The sequence below is a fragment of the Spodoptera frugiperda genome, chromosome 25 (genome assembly GCF_023101765.2).
Source record: "Spodoptera frugiperda isolate SF20-4 chromosome 25, AGI-APGP_CSIRO_Sfru_2.0, whole genome shotgun sequence".
Classification (NCBI taxonomy): Eukaryota; Metazoa; Arthropoda; class Insecta; order Lepidoptera; family Noctuidae; genus Spodoptera; species Spodoptera frugiperda.
In genome coordinates, this window is record NC_064236.1 from 21,884,731 (window position 1) to 21,906,625 (window position 21,895).

The window sequence follows — 21,895 nt, forward strand, 5'->3', positions numbered from 1 at the left end:
GTCCACCAAGACTGGCCGACTGCTCAGTTGTAAAAAATTGGATTACGTAGTTAAATCGCTCGTTTTCATATCCAATACAGTCATTTGTACTGTAGTGAGTGACTGCATATCGTTTTAATTTCATAATTAATAAAACGCACAGTTTAATGGCTGACAACAAACTATATTACAGAATAGAAAAAGTACAAAACCGGAAACCGGAAGTAGTCATAGTTAATAAATTATCAAAGACAACATTACTTTCCATAGACTAAGGTTTCGTGTGATGTCATTTATAATCTCAACACCCCCACTACATCACATGAAACAATGCAATTATAAACTTTATAAACTAACAAGTCCTAAAGCTTCAACACATAAATAATGTTTACATGCACCAAGTGCCTTAGTTAAAATGTCTGTTGGCATATTATCAGAGCACATATATTTAATATCGAGGAAGGTTATTATTGACAGCATCCCTAAAACATCACGCTATAACTATTAGGAGCGAAGAAATAAAGGACTCTGAAATGTGGACAAAACGGGGGAAGACTCTTAAATACATCAATTCTTTGCAGGGCTTCTGCCATTGCCATATATTCGGCTTCCATGCTAGAAAGAGCCACGGTCCTCTGCTTTCTACTTTCCCAAGATACAACACCCCCCGACAACACAAAACAATAGCCTGTAAATGATTTTCTATCAGTACCATTTGCCCAGTCAGCATCAGCAAATCCTAACAACTCAGAATTACCTTTTACATATTTTATACAATAATGTTTAGTTTTCTTCAAGTACCTGAGAATGCGTTTAGCATAATGCCAATGAGTGCTAGTATGACAAGTATTGAATTGACTCAAGAAACTGACGCTAAAAGCTATATTAGGCCTTGTCAACACTGATAAATACATGAGGCTACCTATCAACTGCTGGTAGGGTACTTTAGTATCACAGACACTGTCATTTTTATCTATATTTAGTTTCAGTTCCATAGGTGTATTTGTCTCTTTGCAATCTAACATATTGAACTTAATCAACAATTGATTAATGTATTCCTCCTGATCTAAGGTACAAGTGTTATTCTCATTATCAATATTTACTCTCATTCCTAAGCACTGTTTCACCCGCCCAAGATCTTTTATGTTAAACTTTATCGAAATAAATGTGTTGTTCATTAAGAGTATTTAATTGTGAACAAAATTGTCTTTGACATCACTAAACTTCAATAAACATCTTAGAAGATATTACAATTTTAAAATAACTCCGATATAAAATTCACCGTTCAAAAAAGCTGTTTTGACATCTAGGTGTGCGACATTTAAACTAGTTGCACAGAAAGAGCAAATAATAATCTTAAAGTTGAATGACGCACTAAGGTAAAACATTTTTTGATCATTGACCATCGAAAGCGTTTGTTTACAGCGTAGAATGGCAAAAAGCGGTTTACCACTTCCCACGCCCACTATTTTCTTCAATTGCCTGAAGTTCTTGTCTCATAGCCGCAATCCAATTGTCTTTATCAGGACCTTGAAGAGCTTCTTGGATTGTCGCTGGATCATGTAGACTTTCAGTATTTGAAGAAATGCACAAGTTTGAGAAACCATAGCGTTGTGGTGGCTTCCTTACTCTCTTTTGCCTTGGTGCTTCGGTGGGTGGAATCTCTTCTACATTCTGCAACACAGAGTTCACATCAGTCTCGTCAACGTTACTTTCAGGTTCAGTACCAGTAACTACATTGACGGATTCCTCATCCTTAGTCTCAATCTGTTGCGTTTCAGAGATTTCCCCCACTGGAACTGATATCCTATCATCTGTCACAATGTTACTTTTCAAGTTTTCTTGGATAATAACATCCCTGCTAACAGAGACACATCTCTTTTCTGGGTCATATATCCTATACCCTTTAATGTTCTCAGCATAACCAACAAGAATGTGGGGTTTGGACTTAGTATCCCACTTGAGTCGTTTTTCCTTTGGGATATGGACCATGACCTGGCTCCCAAAGATCCGAATGTGACTTAAATCAGGCTTCTTATTACTCCAGAGCTCAAATGGAGTTTTATCCTGTAATCCTGATGCTGGTGACCTATTTCTGAGATAAACCGCTGTATTCACAGCCTCAGCCCAGAACTTTTTATCAAGTCCTGCATCAAACAGCATGCAACGAGCTCTCTCTACTAATGTTCTGTTCATACGCTCACTTATAGCATTTTGTTCAGGGGTATACGTATTAGTTTTTTGGTGGACTATACCAGCTTCAGTGAGATAACTGTCAAATTCATGGTTACAGAACTCAAGGCCATTATCGGTTCGAAATATCTTAATTTTCTTATTCTGTTGGTTTTCTACTAAGGCTTTGAACTCTTTAAAATATTTGAACACTTGATTCTTAGCCTTCAAAAAATAAACAAATGTCATGCGTGTGTGATCATCAACAAAAATAAGGAAATACCTGCAACCACCAATTGAAGCCGTCTCCATGGGTCCGCACACATCTGCATGAATGATATTGAGTACCTCACTGCTCCTCGTACGCACATGGTTGAAAGGCAATCGTGATTGCTTCCCCTGATCAGGCACACGACACATGAACTCTTACGATGACAGCTTTATCCTTGAAGTCTATACCCTCCACTGCACCTGCTTTCATTTTATTCAGGTCGTTGCTATTTAAATGGCCCATCCTTCTATGCCACAATTCACGCTTCATATCATCAGATGTTGTTGTAAACAAACAGTCGTGTTTATGTTTCACATTCAATTTATAAACACCATCAATTAATCGTGGCCTCTCCAACCAATTGATTACTACTGTTATAGATATAGGCACAGTCTTTCTTGAAATCCACTCGATTTCCATTCTGAATCAATTTGCTAATTGATAACAAGTTCGTAGCTATTGTCGGCACACATAACACTTCCTTCACTGTTATTGCATAGTTGCATTTATCTGTGATCGTGACAATATCAACATCTCCCGAGCATAACACAGGCATCACTCCTTTATTAGCCGCTGTAATCTCCTTTATACTCGTATTCTCTGATGTATTCCGAATATTGTTTACGTCTGAGGTTATGTGTACACTCGCGCCGGAATCCAGATACCAGTCGTCCTTGCTGAAGTTACCGCTTAAAAACACTGCAGAAAATGCATTCGACGTTTTCGTATCTTGAACTTGTGTACATTGATTCTTATAGTGGCCAACTTGCTTACAACGATAACATTTTATAACTTTCTTCTTGTTGTTATTGTTTTTGACATTTGACGTTTCGCCATCTTTGAATGAGTTCTTGAATGTTTTTGGTTTGCCTCTGCTGTGCTGCCCCCTAGTGTATAACGCACTAACTTCCGGAGATTCATCGTTTCCCGCCATATCTAATAGCTTCGATTTTACAACATCCGATGTAATGGCGATTCCGGAATGTTCAATGGCCATCAGCATTGGAAAGTATTTTTCGGGCAATCCGGCCAACATGAGACAGCCGATCCACTCATCGTTCACTAAGAAACCAGTTCCTGATAGTTTCTGTCCAGTTTCAATTATTTGAGTAACGTAACTGGTCATCGAATCTGAAGTTTCTAGTCGTATCGATATTAAATTTCTCAACAACATGATTCTTCTCGAAAAACCGGAGTCATCAAACATTTGTTGTAACTTCTGCCATAACTCTTTTGTAGTTGCAGCACTCTTGATATGTACATATAGCGACGGGTCAATGGTTAGGATCAACTTGGCTTTCGTATGGCCCAACCTATAGTATAGGCGCAGGTTTCCGGAAAATAATGGAAACACATATAGTATAGAAATGAGTGTGGATTGTTCCTTATAATCATAATCCAGTACTATCACTAATTTTCAATGCACAAATTAACCGTGGGTAACAGCTATAATTTGTGAAGCTGAGAAAGTTGTTTGCAAAAATAAATATAATGCCTAAAATAACTATTCCACGCGGACGAAGTCGCGGGCACAGCTAGTTTCATAATAAATAAGTTACACTTTATTAACAGGGTAACCAACATCATTTGTCAAATTTTGTACATTTACACACAGGTAACTAGTTAGAATGGATGTGGTTGCTCATTGTATGCAAAATTTACTGAACCTATAGTTACTTGAGAAAGAAACCTTTGCATCCGAAGGCGCTGGATATACAAGTTGCTCATAAGTAGGCGTGCTCTATCGTCGGTCACGTTATCGCTTACTATTAGGCGAGATGATAGCTAAACGAAATACTATAAAAAATATAAAAAATTGCCTCTTCTACAGCTGTAGTAAGTGTCATCAGATTCTATTGCTGTGCTATTTAACACTTATTGCGATATTGTAACAGACTGATAAAGCTACTTCTATAAGTCCGTTTCCATCTCTCGTTGCTAATGGGCCTCCAAATACATATGAGCTCCAATTACAGCTAAGCTCATTACATGTTAATTAATTTAAGTGGTTTAAAAGATCACGGTTAAACATATACTTCACTTTCTCAAAGATTTTTGGGATATGAACTATCCTCGAACATATAAAATTTACCTGATGAATGATGCTGTAAATGTTTACTAAATGTTTACCCAGGCTTTATGAATGTGATGCAATCAGGCCCGAGTAAATCTTTTAAAGTATATTTTCACAAAATATTTAAAGCTTAACTCATAATACTATTATTTCCTAATCTATATATTAATATGTGATGCAAAAACTTTGGACCACTTTTTACGAAAATTGCGCGGACGTAGGAGCAAATAATGCTTATAAAGTACATTAAATCAATAAATAAAACATTATATACATACTACCATGCATAGTATCTGATCGTATTTGACAAAAGGTCAAAATCGACAGACATTGCGATGATATTCTCACGTCTCATATGAATAGAGTTTTCCTGTTCATGATGCGCCACGATATATTAATAAAACGATATATTAATTTAAATTTTACAAAACTAATAGCAATTCGTTAAATAAAAATTATCCTTGAACATATGTTAAGTGGTATTGTAAATTAAATCGTATATGGTTGAATTTCGACCACTAGGTGACCACTAGTTTATTGAAATACCTATTATAATTAACTATTTCAATAAAAAAAACCTACAAAACCTTCTGTCAATCTCATTTGAGCCCCAATCTTGCAAGATTTGCATCCTCCTAGTCTTAATAAACAATATTCAACACAACACAGTTATGTTCTACTCAAAATAACAGCAATTCATTTTTTTTTTATGTCAGAGGAGGGTAGAATACTCCTCAGCTTTAATTTAAAGAGTACATCCTGTAATTCTAAATCAAAAGGTTGTGAACTTATACAATTTGGGCAAAGAGCTTTCCTTTAACATTACAATAAAACTAGCAAACTGGTAAAAAGGAAACAAACTATAAGTAAATTTCTTCTGACAATATAAAACAATGATTAGTTTATCATTATAAGAGTCTCACATATGAAACTGGACACAATACATGTGACATTATATCTGAATTTAAATATTTAACAACAACACGCCTAAATGTTATGAACTGCATTCACTTGGAATTATTAACAATTATAAGTGACAAATCTCAATTAACAACTAAGTTAAATTCACGACATTCCTAGAGTCCATCATTATTTTCATATATGTACCCTTAATACATGTTTGATTTACATAAACTTTTACTACTTCATCTAATAAATAATACAGAAATCTTATAAAACATCTGTGGAATATCTTAGATTGAGATGACCAAGACATATCTCTGAAAGTATGAAAATGTTATTAATATATATATATAATAAGCATTTAAAAAGTCATCTAATGTTAATTTCACTATTGTTAGGTGGATCCAGACACTACACAATAGGTATAAATACCACCTTTGTTAAAGTTTGCTAAACTTCAACTGTTCCAAAACATTTCCCAAATGAAGCAAATTATTAAAAAAAACGTGTATTTCTTGATTTATATTACCTAATTATCATAATTAATCATCTACTACTTAATCTGTACATGTTATAGAAACTATTTGTAGCTTTAAAAATATTACAGATTATTACATATAGGTATCTGTTTAAAATATTAATTTTAATGTAAAAAAACCAGCTTCAATAATTATTTAAATAATAACTTTACTACTACATATACAGTATAGACCAATAAAACAAAAGCTCCGTGAAACGACGTAAATATCTGAATAGTTTTTGGAATAAATATAATACCTAAAAGTTGAAACATGTCTATCCTTGACCACTAAGTCGAGATCATCAGAAAACAAGATGGTATTCACAGTTACCTACCAGTACCACCGACCAGACTACCTCCGACTAATTTGCATTCGACCTACGAAAGCAACAAGTTGTTGAACAAAAACTTCAATACAATCAAAATTTGAAATGAATAAACTAACGCAAATAATAAAAATCACGACGGGTGACGTAGATATCACACTTGCCAATAAAAAAAGCCTAGAGGTTTTCAAGGTTTTCTATGCCTCTTTCTTTCTTACAATAGTCGGAGACGAAAATGCTAAATAATTTCGTGGCCTACAAATTGTCTACCTTACCTTACCACAAAATAAGTTTTGGTAAAAAGCATGACGCCAATTTTTCAACAAGGTTTGTAATGTGTCTCAGATAAGTACAATAAAATAATTAGATGGAGGTGCATTAAGTCTGTATTTTAAATATTAAGATGCATTGTTTTCATTACGTGGGCAGTAAAGTTGCGACATACCATTGGTAGACTGGCTGACTGCAAACACCAAAAGGAACACACTAGTTATATATTTAAAGTTCACACGCACTAGCAAACGATCCATTCTCATAATTTAATAAAATTTACGTTTATTTTATATTACAAAAATGTACGTCAGTCACGTCATTGAATAAAGCACTATGCCAGACTGAGGCTGTACTGTTCTGAGTTACTGACGGCGGACAGAAATATAGGTTGTACAGACAGACGTTTACAGCAGTCGACGCTACCCACAGAATAAAAATTGTTACAGATTCTGTTATATATACTATAGTGTTGCTGTTAAACTTTACCAAAAATAATATATAAAAATAATTAATTGAAGGAATCTTATATAATAAACAGTGTTTACATAATTTAGTTATTTTAATTTATTTATAATTATAATTTATTTTAAGATATTGACACAATTTCACTCTGACATTAATAAGGCTGAAACCCTCAGACTAAATCTAATGGACTGGCATTACTTACGAAGAGAAAATGTGTACAGGGAACATTAAAACAATTTTGGGTATTTTATTAATATTTTTATAGTGCATTTTTAATGGTTTTATGGGGCCTACTGTAGTTTTGGTCATTATAGTCGGCACAATCTAAAAGGTCAACTTTGACGTTTTTTGGTCTATATGTTACAGTCATAGTGATTAAATAGCAATTATTCATAATGACTGGTCATTATTTACCGTATGACTGGTAAAATAGGCTCAATACTTATACAATATGATAGGGTAAGAGTGAGACTTCTAACCCGTTAAGGCTGACCACACTGACATCGTACTCTTTCAAACACAAAAAGAATTTCTTAAATCGGACTATAACTGCCGGAGATATGGACTAACATACATAAAAAAAAATACGGTCGAATTGAGAACCTCCTCCTTTTTTTGAAGTCGGTTAAAATATGGAATGAATAATGGATCAGAAGCAGTATCGAAATAGTATGACATTTACCCCGGTAATTATGGGAAAAAAAATCACGTCCTCAAATATTGAACGTATCTCACCAGTCAGTCTGTATTATTATGAAACCCGAAAAGTGCAGAGCAGACGGATCACTTGATGGTAAGCAATAGCCGCCACCTATGGATACTTGAAACACTAAAAGCGTCATAAGTGCGACGCGGGCCTTTTGGGGGTTAGAAATTTAAGGGTTGTTGGAGTATAGGAGTTTGGGAAGGGGGATAATTGGGCCACTGAAAACCACACTCACTCAACGAAACACAACGCAATCGTTGTTTCACGTCGGTTTTCTGTGAGGCCGTGGTATCACTCCAATCGAGCTGGCACATTTGTACCGAAACATCTTTCTCACTTAAAAATCTATAGGATCATGCCCATAATTATGAATGTCACAGTAAACTTGCTAAATTTCTCCTTGAAAATAGAGATAGAAATAAGTTTGGAAGCATAGCAGAAAATTAAAGAATCCTGACTGCGCCAGAAGGAAGATTATGTTTTTTTTTTCGAGAGTATGTATGTATGTATAATTGTTTGGCACGCTCTGCAGCTTAAACGGCTTGATGGATTTTGGCTTGAGAGGTGTAGTTAGATTCGTGATTACTGTGAGAGTGACTATAAAAATAATAAAATTAAAAGAAAATGAAATAAAAAGGTAATTTAAAAAACTAAATAACCCGACTGCGTTTCTTCTTTATAACATGAAAAAAACACTAAAACAAGAAGGTCATCGTAAAATTGAAGCAGTCGGGACCCATTCTGCTGTATGTGCCCTCACTAAATGTTTAGAATGGGTCCCGACTGCTTCAATTTTACGATGACTTTCTTTTTTTTTAGGTTTTTTTTTCATTTTCATGTTATAAAGAAACGCAGTCGGGTTTTTTAGATTTTTAAATTACCTTTTTTATTCAGTTTAGGCAAAGGAACTTAAGTAAAAAAGAAACAATTTACTGTCTAGTTAAGTCATCGTTGTTTTATATATATACTCTTGTTCTTTTAAATTATGAATACCGCTCTTTTTTGCTCGACTTGGCGGGGCGGGGCACAGCCGTGCCTCTATTATTATTAATGGCCATAGACAATACTTTCCTTTCTATGTGTTCCCAAATCAGTGGTTTTCTTGAGTTAGAAAGATGTACAACTAAAATGTCTACGGTTCAAAATATTATAAACTGACAGTGGCAGCTGGTATAAGTGGTGACGTGACAGTTGACAGTGACAATATAGACAACAGTAAAGAAAGAAAAGAAAACTCTTTTGAACTTGAAGTGTTATTTTTATTTCGTTTTGTGTTTCATGTTTTTTTTAAATTTAATTCGAAGAATTCTAAACAAGTTCGAAAATAAAAATTCGAATAACGCTGATTCGTTTTTTATTTTACACTTTCAGAATTTTTCATTTGATTATTATTTATAACACGTTACTATAGCAATAATAGTGTACAAATAAATTGTTTTTTTTTTGTATTAATCTACAAAAGTACAAAATGTCTGACGAAGAAAGATGGAATAATCGCAATAGAGGTAAGTTTACTTATAATAAATATCGGGCCTTTTAAAATCCGAGATATTGTTAAATGCTTTCTAGTTTTATTTTTATTAGTTTTTAGTTTTATCAAGCAATTTTTATTTCTCATTCTTTGCGGAAATGTTTGCTTTCTCAAATGTCTAACTAGTGTTTCTATTCAAACGATGATAATTATAACAGTCTATTATTACCATAATTCTGAAACCTAGTTTTACGTCTTTGTATGTATTTTATTCTATTTTGTTATTATTATTGGTTGAAAAAATAAAATGGATATTCTCCTACCTACTTACAATGTTGCGATAGCTAGGCGTTGAATATATTATTTGGGCTTGTGTATTGTATTGGTTTTGGATTAAATCTTCTAAAATCTGGTTGGATGAATCTAATCAGAAAATAATGTTCCATCTAAACATCATTAACATATTCAGTTTGTAATTCTAAGTGTCGTCTTCGTCTTTTTTGACTATATTGCCTACTTGTTGTATTAGTTGTGTCTAGTTTTAGCGATTTTCTGTCTTGGGATGGGATTGGGAATTCTTTGTTGGTTTTTTAAATACTTAGGTTATTACTTGGGTTTTAGTGGTATTGTTGATATTTTAGTTATTACATATATAAAATGACATATATATGACATGTATAGGAACATAAATCAAAATAATACACATAAGTTCTTGTCAATTTGTTTGTTCTAGTATTGTATAACTGGTAAAATTACCTAGACAATATTAAAACAATCAGTAATAGTAACACAGTTATGATTAAGATAATTTTAATGAAAAGTATAACAAACCCAAATACATTTATTAGTTATGTTGAAGCCGTTGCAGCTTTTTTTTTGGCAAATACATATTTCCGTTTATTTTATAGATTAAACAAACCTGAAGAAAAGTATTTTTAGAAGAAAATGCTGTCATACAATAGGGACAATCAAAATAGTCCACAATTTGTAACAATTTGCATTATAACTGACTCTCAGATAACCCACTAGTATTAAAATCATCCTATTTTCATTAAAATATTAGGAACTGATCTTACTTATAATATTGTTATTACGTAAAATCGAATATTTTATGTTACTTGTTACTTAAAAACCTTAAATTTTGAATTTGACAAATTATTTTCGATTTTATCACAATTTACAATAAATTTCTACCAAGAAAAACACGCAAAATCTATGTATTATGCTTCTTAACACGTTGACTGTCCCATCTATTTTGGATAATCTTGTTGGTACGTCCAATGGAACTTAAAATATTCTACTGATAAAAAAAGTATAAAAGGGGTTTGAGTAACTTTGTATGGACTTGTGGCATCATTTTTTTTTTCAGCGGCCACCAATAAATTTTGCTGTGTTCAATACACATATATGTTCAATTATTTTTATCCTAAGTTATATCAAAGCTGAGATATTTGAGTTTGAAGAATTTAAAAATGTAGTCTCTATAAATACTTCAATTACCATCCTGTGTGAAAAAATCTTAGTTATTGTATATTATTAGAAGATTGATATTAGTTATTGGCTTTACTGTTTCTCGACCTCTCGTCTGTCAACGTGACGTCAGTATTGGGCCCTAGGAAATAATAAAAACACAGTATTATACCTTATTGCATTTATTACATGATTTTTAAAAACACATTTACATATTAACTTTCTTCGTCCATTTCGTTCTCAATGTCATGTCGAATAATGGTATCTAAAAATTGTGCCGGCGGAGTCAGATTATTTTGATATCTGCCCCATCCCATGTACCATATAATAGACATTATATGCAAACAGCAGCCTGTCAAATTATACGATCTACGACGAGTGCCGCCAACACGATTTAAGCTGCGTCGGCAATAGATACAAATTGCAACGTTAATTACATCCATGGCGTTATACTAAATCGTAAGAATATCAGAGTCCAAAGAGCTATGCTGGGTCAGTCAATGAAATGTCCAATGAAATGCCAAGTCGTTATAATTATCCACAAGTCCACGAGAGATTAGAAGCGTAAAAAGTAACACACAACAGTTAGGGACGTTTCTGTTACTACACACCATCGGCCCATAGATAAAAGACATTGGGGGTCCGTACGATTCATCTACGTCACTGTATTTGAATTATTTTATTTAGCATTCCTAAAAAAATATGGCAGGCACCCAAAAGAGTGCAATAACATTTAATAACTTCTTCGATTTCAATTACCAATATAAAACCAAATATCTCAGTTCCGATATGGTTTAGAGAAATATGACCATAATAGCTTTTGATCGCTGTATTCTGTTCTTTCATAATATTTAAGTTTCATTACTGGCCGCTCAACTTCAAAACGACGCCAACTTTACCCAAACCCCTTTCGATGGAACATTTAAGTCTTATTTTTTCAAGTCTGTGTTCATTCGTCCCTAGAAAATTCAAAGTTCTAGCTCACACATCCCAGCGCAGTAAAGGCAGTTCAGTTGCCACTGACTAAAGCATTATATATAATGCACGGACGTCACAGCCAGATCATATCATGCATTACATGTAATGCACGGACAATCAATGTGTTAATAATAGTGATTAAAAAAAAAATTAAAAATTACCCATAATCATAAAAAATATCAAACAAAGTAAAATTTTTAAATATTCAGGATCATTATGAACCTTACTTAAGCATTAAAAAAATTAACCAGCTTTCCTTTTTTAAATAATCGGGTTCTTTAGAAGCGGTAATCTTTTTTTTTCTCTGTATTCTTTTTAACACTGATATTGCTGGCGGTGTTTCTTGTCTTACAGATCCCTATCGTTTTGATGTCTCCTAGCTTGTAACGTTTCTTTGTCCATATTCTTAGAAAAAAAATTGCCTATTGATGAAGCCGACATAATATTATTTATATCAAAAAAAAATCTTTGTATACTAATTCATTTCCTTGATATACATACTTACTTGTACTTTACCAGATTTTTTTACATTTCTTATAATGTGCACCTATTGATTAGGTGTAACTATAGTTATGTGGGTCCTGATTTCTTTCCTCTTTCAATAAGGGAGTAGTACTTTCTTTTACTTCTTCTTATAATGTCAATAAGAGAGTGATATTATTTATAGTATTTATATAGATTTATATTATAGTATTTTTTTATTTATTCATCTTTATTGGAGGCTGATTCACCCTCGTCCGTAGGAGAGCACCCATAAAAATGATTCTCGACCCATCCTCTCATACGGCTTCAAACATCTCGACTCGAGATGTTTGCTCCACTATGGGTAGACCGGTCTGGCGCGTGCTGGTGTAGCTTCATCGGGTCGCCAGTCGCGGAGGGTAGCGGGATCCGAGGCACGGTGTACCGTTCGTATGCACCGGTGTATCGTTGTCGGTAGTTTAAGATTACAAAACAATAATTGAATGTTAAGAAGCTGTAAATGAGACAGTATAATTAGAAATTTGAATATAGAATAATTTCAACATAACCATAAACACTGGGTCGTATGACTTGTTACATTTTCCAGCACCGAGTTTTCATATCTTTCTAGGTGTTCATCTATTTGTGAATGTAAGATGTTTAACACATTTGATAAAGCAATACCATAAAGAAAATCGGAAAATTTCTTGTTTTAACATAAGATCACACTCGGCGCTATTGTAGCTTTCTATTAGTAAAAGAATTCTTGGAATCGGATCAGTAATTTCGAAGATTAAATAATGAATGAATGAATTAATAAAAATATTCAATTAATAAACTGATTAATTAATTCTATTCAGAAAAAATATGTATTTGCAGAACGCCATCTATGGGTGAATAGATAAAACGTCCGCACCGCACAAAGCGTGTTAATTGTGCTAGCGGCTTTTTGCTTTTTAGTAATTTTACATTATCTCCGAAACTGTATGACCTATTCACATACTTTAAATGACAAATCATATCTTTATGATGTCCTTGTGATACTGAAATAATTTATTTTGATAATGATTCATATTTTGTTGCTTAAATAATCAACCAAGGTAAGTAAGCCGAAAATATATTTTTTCAAAATATAGTGTCGCGGACTTTTTTGTAGAAATCATTAAGACAGATTGCCATATATATATATATATATATATTGTTTTTAACCGACTTCAAAAAAAGGAGGAGGTTCTCAATTCGACCGTATTTTTTTTTATGTATGTTAATCGATATCTCCGGAAGTTATTGACCGATTTGAGAAATTCTTTTTGTGTTTGAAAGAGTACGATGTCAGTGTGGTCCCATATAATTTTTTTTAAAGTCTGACCATAAATGTGGAAGATAATCCAGGGAACTCCTCAAAAATGAACAGAATGTGCTCTGCGTTTGAGTTTAAGTGATGTATATTAGCTTATCTTTCTGAGTAACCATAAAATTCAGGACAGATAGTAACATATCTAGTATAGAATGATGGGTAGCTTGATGTGCTGTCTGATTTACATGTTTATGTAGGTACCTAATCTGTTTGTGTTTGACAAATGCATATCTCCGGCAGTTATAGTCCGATTTGAGAAATTATTTTTGTGTTTGAAAGAGTACGATGTCAGTGTGGTCCCATATAATTGTTTTCAAAGTCTGACCATAAATGTGGAAGATAATCCAGGGAACTCCTTAAAAATGAGCAGAATGTGCTCTGCGTTTACGTTCAAGTGATGCATACTAGCTTATCTTTCTCAGTAACCATAAAATTCAGGATAGATAGTAGCATATCTGGTATATAATGATGGGTAGCTTGATATGCTGTCTGAGTTACATGACTGTATATGTAGTTATCTAATCTGTTTGTGTGTTTGACAACTGACTATGTATGTAGTTTATGAACAGGTTACTGTCAGCTGTCGGCTCAGCAGATCATAAGTAAGGGTATCAGGTTAATATACAATTGAAAATAATGTACTCATGCGTCAATATGGGTAGATATTAGGTAATATTATTAATATATAGTTACATTTACAAAATATTAAAACCAACTTCAAATGTGTTCACTGTTATTGTATGTTATGATCTCACAATATATATAATTTAGGTACTGACATTAACTCATGACATTTCCTGCTTGACCTTGGAAAACGAAACCATTGAGAAAATCATTTTTCCACGCAGAGAAAGTCACGGGCAAAAGCTTATTACAAGTTTCGCAGCCTCGTCATTTCTGCTAATGCTCTCTCGTCATGGGGCCTACTTAATAATTTGTTAGTGTCTAAATCAGACAAAACAATGCCCTCCAGTGTTTTCACTCGACTAAGAGCGACATAAGTCTGTCCTTTGGCAAAATTTTTTTTGCCTAGATCTATGACAGCTCGCTCAAGAGTTGTGCCTTGTAGCTTATGGACAGTGACGGCCCAGCTCAAAATTAAGGGAAGCATTCGACGCTCTACATCTCCGTATCCCCTTGTGGCTTGATAAGTGGTACACACTGGGGGTATGGCAATGCAACCATCATTATCTTTTAACCGGAGACCAATAGAATCGTCATCAAATTTAATGAGTACAGCTTCTGGAAGCTCCCCTTCTTCCAATTGGTCTCGGCGGAGGGCAGGCCATTTAAATTTTTTTATAATACCCATTGCACCATTGACGAGTCCTTCAGAAACGGATATATTGCGTCTTAACATTATTCTTGACTCGACACTCAATTTGACAGTCTTCAATAGGCCACCACAATTGTTAACATCCTTTGGAATAACATTGTCTGGTGGCCTTTTACCGTAAGTCGCAACCTCGCGAGATTCGTCGATAGCATTAATCGTGTACAAGCGATGTTTCTTTGATATCATACTGCTAATTTTTTCATTATAAGCATCAACTTGTCTGATGGTTGGATATATACGAACAGCAACTCCATCTGCGAACTCACCGGTCAAAGGTATGTGCCGTCTTTCACAAAGGAGTTCTAGCTGAGCCGTCGTCAATTCACCCACACGTAAGCTGTTCAATAAATCTATAAATTCTGTGTCGTTACGCTGGCGCATGTTGATCGTCAGTTCACAGAAGGAGAACAGCTGCCACAAATTTATTTCTGCCGAAAACCGTGGTGGTTGCATAAAGCACCAATGTCCTTTAACCGGGGGAAGCTGCATGATGTCTCCAAATAGTAAAATATTTACTCCGCCAAACAATTTATTATTATTTTTGAACTCCTGAAGACGAAGATGGATAATTCGTAGATTTTCATACGATACCATCGATATTTCGTCCACAATGAGCCAATAAATGTTTCTCCATTTTCGCCTTTCATTTTCTAGCTTTTGTCCGGTAATTTTTTTGTAATTCATAATGTTTCCCTTTTCGATAGGAAGTGAGAAAATAGAGTGTAAGGTTTTACCAAACACTTGTCGAGCGGCTACACCAGTCAAAGACCCAACTTCAACAAAGTTAGCCTTGAGCAATATGTCAACTGTGGGTGCATAACACCGTTTTATATGCTCTACAAGTAGTTTCAAAACGAACGATTTTCCACTTCCAGCCCCACCTGTAATAAACATTAATAACTGGTCATCTCGTCCCTGAAGATCATTTTCTATAGCCGCCGAAATTTTTTGAAATAGATCTTTTTGTTGAATGTTAAGTCCATGAATGTTTCTAAGAAAAACTTCGTCTGGCATAACGGTCCTTTCGTTTTCACTTTCGCAGTAGTTATCGTCATCATTCATGATTTGTTCACCACCACAAATCGGGGGACCATTGTCTGTTCGGGTGTCACGAGCTGCATTGAGGGCAACAGCTTGAGCGAGAGCCTGTTGAATGATTTGCTCTGCATGAGTGAAATCTTCTGCGCTTATGTTACTCTGTAATGGCCTCAGTTGTCCTTGGCGTCTTATAAAACACTGTTCCGCAGTTTCCTCTTCCAGTAAAAGTTCACTCTCAACACGAAACGGTACGTGGCAGACTATCAAACTATAATAATATGCTTCTTTGTCACTGTTTAATGTATAATAGCGTGTACGCAGTACAGCTGCTCTGTTTCTTATACGCATTCTTGTATCGTCTATCAATTTGATATATCTTGCTGGGGTAACGTCTTGGTCCATCAGTTCAGCATCACCATCATCTTCACTCCATTGTACGTTTGATACAGTTTCAAAGCGCACAGCAAATTCAGCAAGGCTTAAGTCTTCTAATTCGTATGGTCGTAAGACGTAGCGATCAAAAATGTTATTATATATACTTGTTTCATCGGCATCAAAACGCAGGAGCCTAAAACGTTCACTTGGTTTACAGCTGTTTACAAATACAGTTTTTCGTGAAGACATTTTTAATGGTAAATGGCATAGCCTATAAGCACATTTCGGAGCACTTACCAACCGTTGACCTAAAATAGCCATGGATACATAAAACAACTGTTTCCATATATCACCACCTTGCCTTTTAGCTTTTGCAATAGCTTCGCGTATAGTATCGCCAGTATCGTGTGGTTCACACTTGCTAGCGTACTTAGCAACGTAATATGCAACTGACGTCACATTGCCACATGGTTGCACGTCAATATTTCCCTTCCATAATTTCAATAAAAATTCATTGTAGTTATTGACCATAGTTTCGTCAGAGGATCTTTTTTTTTAATACGCAAAATCGCCCATTGTTATTTAGAGCTTCGTCTGCACCTAAACAAACAGTATCTGTACTGACTGGTCTTGGAAAACCAAAGCGGCAACGGTGATTATCGCAATTTTTATAGCACGTCGGCGTATGTTTGTGTGTCTGTACATCTCTGACTAATTGATTGAATTCAGGGCTCTCCGTATGTAATGAGTACGAGACGACTTGTTCAATCAGTCTAACACCCTCTTGAGTAGCAAAATCTGGTATATTTTTACACCAAACTAACATGTGCAAATGTGGACTTCCTCGATTTTGAAATTCTATTCTGTACCAGAAGTCTTCAACAGGACCACCTAAACAATTTGAGTCACGCTTTAAACATCGCATTAAAGCATTTACACGAACTGTGAATTGCCTGGATACAACAACTGGATATCTTTGCACCAGATCCAAGCGTTCTGAAAATGATAAGCTGTGTACTTCATTATGATCACGACCATCTGCTATTAATAATGCTTGTAACATGTCCGGCCAATTCAGGTCATTACAAGAAAATGTCATAAACCATGTAGGTGGTCCTAAAGATCTTACCATAGCAACGAGTTCAGAGCAACTTTTTTGCCAATACGATGCTGATCCTCTGATATTCCTCATTGTCAAATGTATATTATCTACAAGGCCTTGAGGTGTATGTTCTCCTTGTCCTTGTCGCATCCTACAAGATACTGAAACGCTCGATTTCGCTCGGTAATATTCGACAACAGACAAGGCAAAGAATAAATAATCGTTTTTACTAAATCTCTTGTCCTCGTTCATTATTCTACTTTGGAAATAATCCAATGGAGTTATTGGGTTTTCCCTATTCTCTCCAAAGCCATTCCTACCGTCAGGAAATAAAAAATACCAAGCTAATTCCTCTACTCGCCGTTCTCGCTCTAAATTCAAAGGTGGTGCGGTTTTTCTTTTAATTTCAGCTAATTGCAACTCATTATCTACAGCTGAGCCATTAACTGATACAATGTTTTCTAAATTTGGAACTGCCTCATCTATATTGCGGAGCATACTAGTTGTTTCAATAAGTATAGTGTGACGTCAAGAATCATGTAAAGGTTGGGATGAATTAGGTTTTTCAAGGTCGGTAGTTACTAATCTAGGACTAGCTGGAATTAAAATAGGCGATTTTTCACTAGCTGTTGGTGATTGTTCCTGATTTTCATACATGGAACTGTGGGTGGGTGAAGTATTCGGAGTTATAGTTAAAACTGTAAGAGAAAAGATATTAAGACTGTCTCTGAGATTACGGAAGTTTTTTCTGGGTGTTACATACAAGTTACGACGCAATATTGAGTGCATGCTGTTTAAATCAGTAAAACGCATACAACATGCTGCACCTCGTGTAGGTGCTTTGGCTCCCTTAGGACCACGAGCATGAGAATCGAATAACCAATATGTAGATATGCCTTCTTCGATTTTACAATGAACAGCCACAGTAGTAGCGTTAGCTGTAAGTATGCCAAATGAAGATTCTCTGAAAAAAGATATTAAAGCTTTTATCAAATTAGGGAACCCATCAGTACTGTTATCATCATCTATATGACCATTATAATTTGACTCTTCAAGGAAATTGATATTAATGGTCCTTCTGTTGAAAATTATTTGTGGTAAGAGATCTCTCACCGCAAGATATTCTTGATTAATTTCTCCGATTCCAGGATTGTTGCGGGCATTTATGCAATCATTGTAATACTTGTCTCCCAGCATTACTATATAATCAATATCACTCCTAGCCCAAATATTTGGATTAACCGTACAAAATGCCACACAAGCGACAGTCGCAATTCCTGTGCATTGCTTACCACGAGATTGTGGTGGAAATCTTGAATCACCTTGATGAAATGATCCATGCAGTATAGCTACATTGTCATTCAAGGTTACAAAATAACATTCTCTTTCGGGGACAGCTTGCTGTAATGTACTCGCTGTGTTTTTGTCACTATTTACAGGCTCATCCGCAATCTGAATGATCATGGAAAGATCAATTATGTTTTTAAAATGGGGTCTAACATCTCTGTAAAGAATATTATTGGACATTAACCAAGTCAAAGCGCGATGCAGTTTGTTCATATCCACAACGAACTCCTTGGAACGTTGGATGTTTTCGAGACTTTCTACTACAAGAACTAATCCAGCTTCATTTGGAGCAAGTGGTAATTGCTCTGCTATTTCAATAACATCTTTTGCAAACAAAATTACTTGACCCTTACACCAATCTTGACTAAAACGGTTTTGCAGTTTCATTATTTTAAGAAATGGTACTACACGGCAAAGCAATTGTCTCTCAACATTTGTTAGATCTGCTAACTCTGGAGGTATGGGAGCAGCAGTCAATTTATTCCAGTATGCAAGTGGAGGAATCTTACGCTTTCGGAAATGGTTATTGCATCGGGAACAAACAGTAATTTTACCCATTACTACTAATTGTTCAGGCATTATAGAGCTGTACTTGGTTGTTTGTAAGGTGCAGCGTTGTTGGGGGTACAGTAGTTTTTTGCAAACTTCACATGGAACATCTGCAAAAACGTTATTTTTAGTTTTCTAGTTTAAGCAGTTTTATTTTATTTTTTTAGTTTTCTAGTTTAAGCAGTTTTATTTTTTTGTTTAGGGCTTGGCACCGACTTCAAATTTAGCGATAGGTAGGATATAAAATAATAGACTGCTATTAATTAAATAGGTACTTAGCTGTAGTGTTTATATTGCAAGTTAATTTTCATTTATTTTTAGTTTTTTAGTGTTTTTGATATTTTTGTGTTTTAATTAGTTTTTTTGAAGTCGGTTTTAATTTTTTTTTAAATTTTATTTTATCAATTTTAAGCAACTGTTTAGGCAGCGCATGCGTATTATTCTATTTAATGAGCTATTTCTGTCCGACTTTCTGTTGTGATTGCTCGGTTAATAAACATGTTATAAAAATAATTTATAACCTATAGCACTCAGGAATAATGTAGCTTTCTACCAGTGAAAAATTTTTTAGGATTGGATCATTAGTTCCAGAGATTACCCTCTACATACAAACTTACAAATTTTACCTCTTTATAATATTAGTATAGACTAGACGACTAGGCGAACTTCTAATTTGGAATGCTTAGTTTAAAGGGCCATCTTTAATAAAAATTGTCCGGGTGTTTCATCACCTTGAAGTAATTTCATTTGTTCATCTAAGAACATCTTTTTGCAATTCGGCTATTACTCGTTTTCGGGAATTATTTGTGAGTGCGTATTTATTTAATTTATCACCGTCTTTTATTATGTGCAAAAAATGAACGATGTTTACATTTTTTGGCACTAGTCTATTTAATTTTCTACGATTATTCCACCGCATTATTAGTGTGGTGACGTTCCCAAAACACACACCACACCCTTGAAAAGTTATTTTTCATCCAGTAGTTCTCTATGTAGTTCTTAAATTTATATTCGGCTTCACTGTCACCCATCTCTGCTAAAATATAATTCCAACCACCTTCAATTATATTATTCAATTTCGTGCTGATGTATTTATTCATGCCAAGAGATTTAGCTTTCTTAGTCAACGATTTGACAAAATGAAAATAGCAGCCGTTTATTTTAGCTGCAGGAAAGCTTGCTGTTAAGGCAGAAAGTAAAGCTCTTTCAAAATCAACTGTCAGTTTAGTAGGAGTTAAATAAAATGCATTACGCTTTTTTTTATGGGACATGCCGGTAATCGAGCAGACGTATTACCTGATGGTAAGCAATCGCCGCCGCCCATGGACACTTGAAACACCAGAGGCTTTACAAGTGCGTTACCGGCTTTTTCACATTTAGAGCTTAATGTTACGACGTCTATACATACATATAAGACTTTTTAGAGGACTACCTGAAACATTGACAGCATCCTTTCACGGTACGCAGTGAGGTTGGTTCCTCCCTCTGCAGCACCGTAGTACGCGCGCATGACGTTCTCATTTATAGATTGAGACCATTTCATGCGCCGCACACAACCGACCCGTCCCGGGGTCTGTTGACCCCTGGCTCCTAAGCCCGTCGGTGGCCGACCTCTCCCTGGCCGACGTGCAGGTGGCGGCGATGTCGGTGGGGAGAAATAGTCCTCGCTCGAGCTCGACGCTACTGCTGTCACCGGAAGTTCTTCGGGGTTGGGTTCCAGTGAAGCCGAGGTAGAGCTGAGCAACGAGTCCAGGGATGGTGGGGGGCGTTCCGTCTTCTTGCTCGCGTCAACATAGTTTTGTATAAATTTTCACTGGTATAATATAATATACTAGCTGTCCCGGCGAACTTCGTACCGCCTTAGCGTAACAATGATGATCCAGTTTATTTTGTATAGCTGAAACATCGACAGCATCCTTTCACGGTACGCAGTGAGGTTGGTTCCTCCCTCTGTAGCATCGTATTACGCGCGCATGACGTTGTCATTTATAGTTTGAGACCATTTCATGCGCCGCGCACAAACACCAGTAGCAGGGTCCCGTCCCGGTCTGGGGGGGTCTGTTGACCCCTGGCTCCCAAGCTTTCGGTGGCCGGCTTCTCCTCGGCCGACGTACAGCTGACGGCGACGTCGGTGTGGAGAAATAGTCGTCGCTCGAGCTGGACGAAACTGCTGTCACCGGTTCGTGGTTGGGTTCCGGCGACGGCGAAGCGGAGCTGATCGACGAGTCCGGGGATTGTGGGGTGCGCCTCGTGTCCTCCTGGCTCTCGTCAACATGTTTACGATTAAGTTTGCTTCATTTTTGTATATATTTGATTTTTCTTCTAGTTGTCAATGTCACTATAATGTCTTTTATTGTTATTTTTAAATCTGTAGAAGGGTCAATTCTGTACATTGAAAATATTGAAAAAATAAATAGCACGTGTTACTGGATCGACACCAAACCCAAATATGTGATTAAAAAATTTTTTTGTCTGTCGGTCTGTCTGTATGTTCAATCATCACGTGAAAACTAACGGTTCGATTTCGATGAAACATACATACATACATAACCTCACGCCTGTCTCCCATGGGGGTAGGCAGAGACAATGGAACGCCAATTGCCACGGTTCTTACACACTTCTTTCGCTTCATCAACAGTCATCAGTCTTTTCATGCATGCTCGTATTTCGATGAAACTTGGTATAATTATACTTTATTATCCTGGGCATAAAATAGGGGGT

The 21,895-nt window shown here is 35.5% G+C and overlaps 2 protein-coding genes across 3 annotated transcripts in view; one reads left to right on the forward strand and one right to left on the reverse strand.

Annotated features, from left to right (window-relative positions):
- LOC118268008 (plexin domain-containing protein 2) overlaps window positions 1-6,945 on the reverse strand; it is a 55,706-nt gene extending 48,761 nt beyond the window's left edge. For both annotated transcript variants that reach the window (XR_004783001.2, XM_035582283.2), the window contains exon 1: window positions 6,691-6,945. Coding sequence is in view for 1 of the 2 variants with exons in the window: in XM_035582283.2 (XP_035438176.1) it covers window positions 6,691-6,781 (91 nt within the window). In the remaining variant the exon portion in view is untranslated. The remainder of the gene's footprint in view (window positions 1-6,690) is intronic.
- Window positions 6,946-8,904: 1,959 nt separating this feature from the next.
- LOC118267995 (biogenesis of lysosome-related organelles complex 1 subunit 2) overlaps window positions 8,905-21,895 on the forward strand; it is a 39,498-nt gene continuing 26,507 nt past the window's right edge. Inside the window, exon 1 of the mRNA XM_035582273.2 lies at window positions 8,905-9,194. Coding sequence (XP_035438166.1) covers window positions 9,158-9,194 — 37 coding nt within the window. The 5' untranslated portion in view covers window positions 8,905-9,157. The remainder of the gene's footprint in view (window positions 9,195-21,895) is intronic.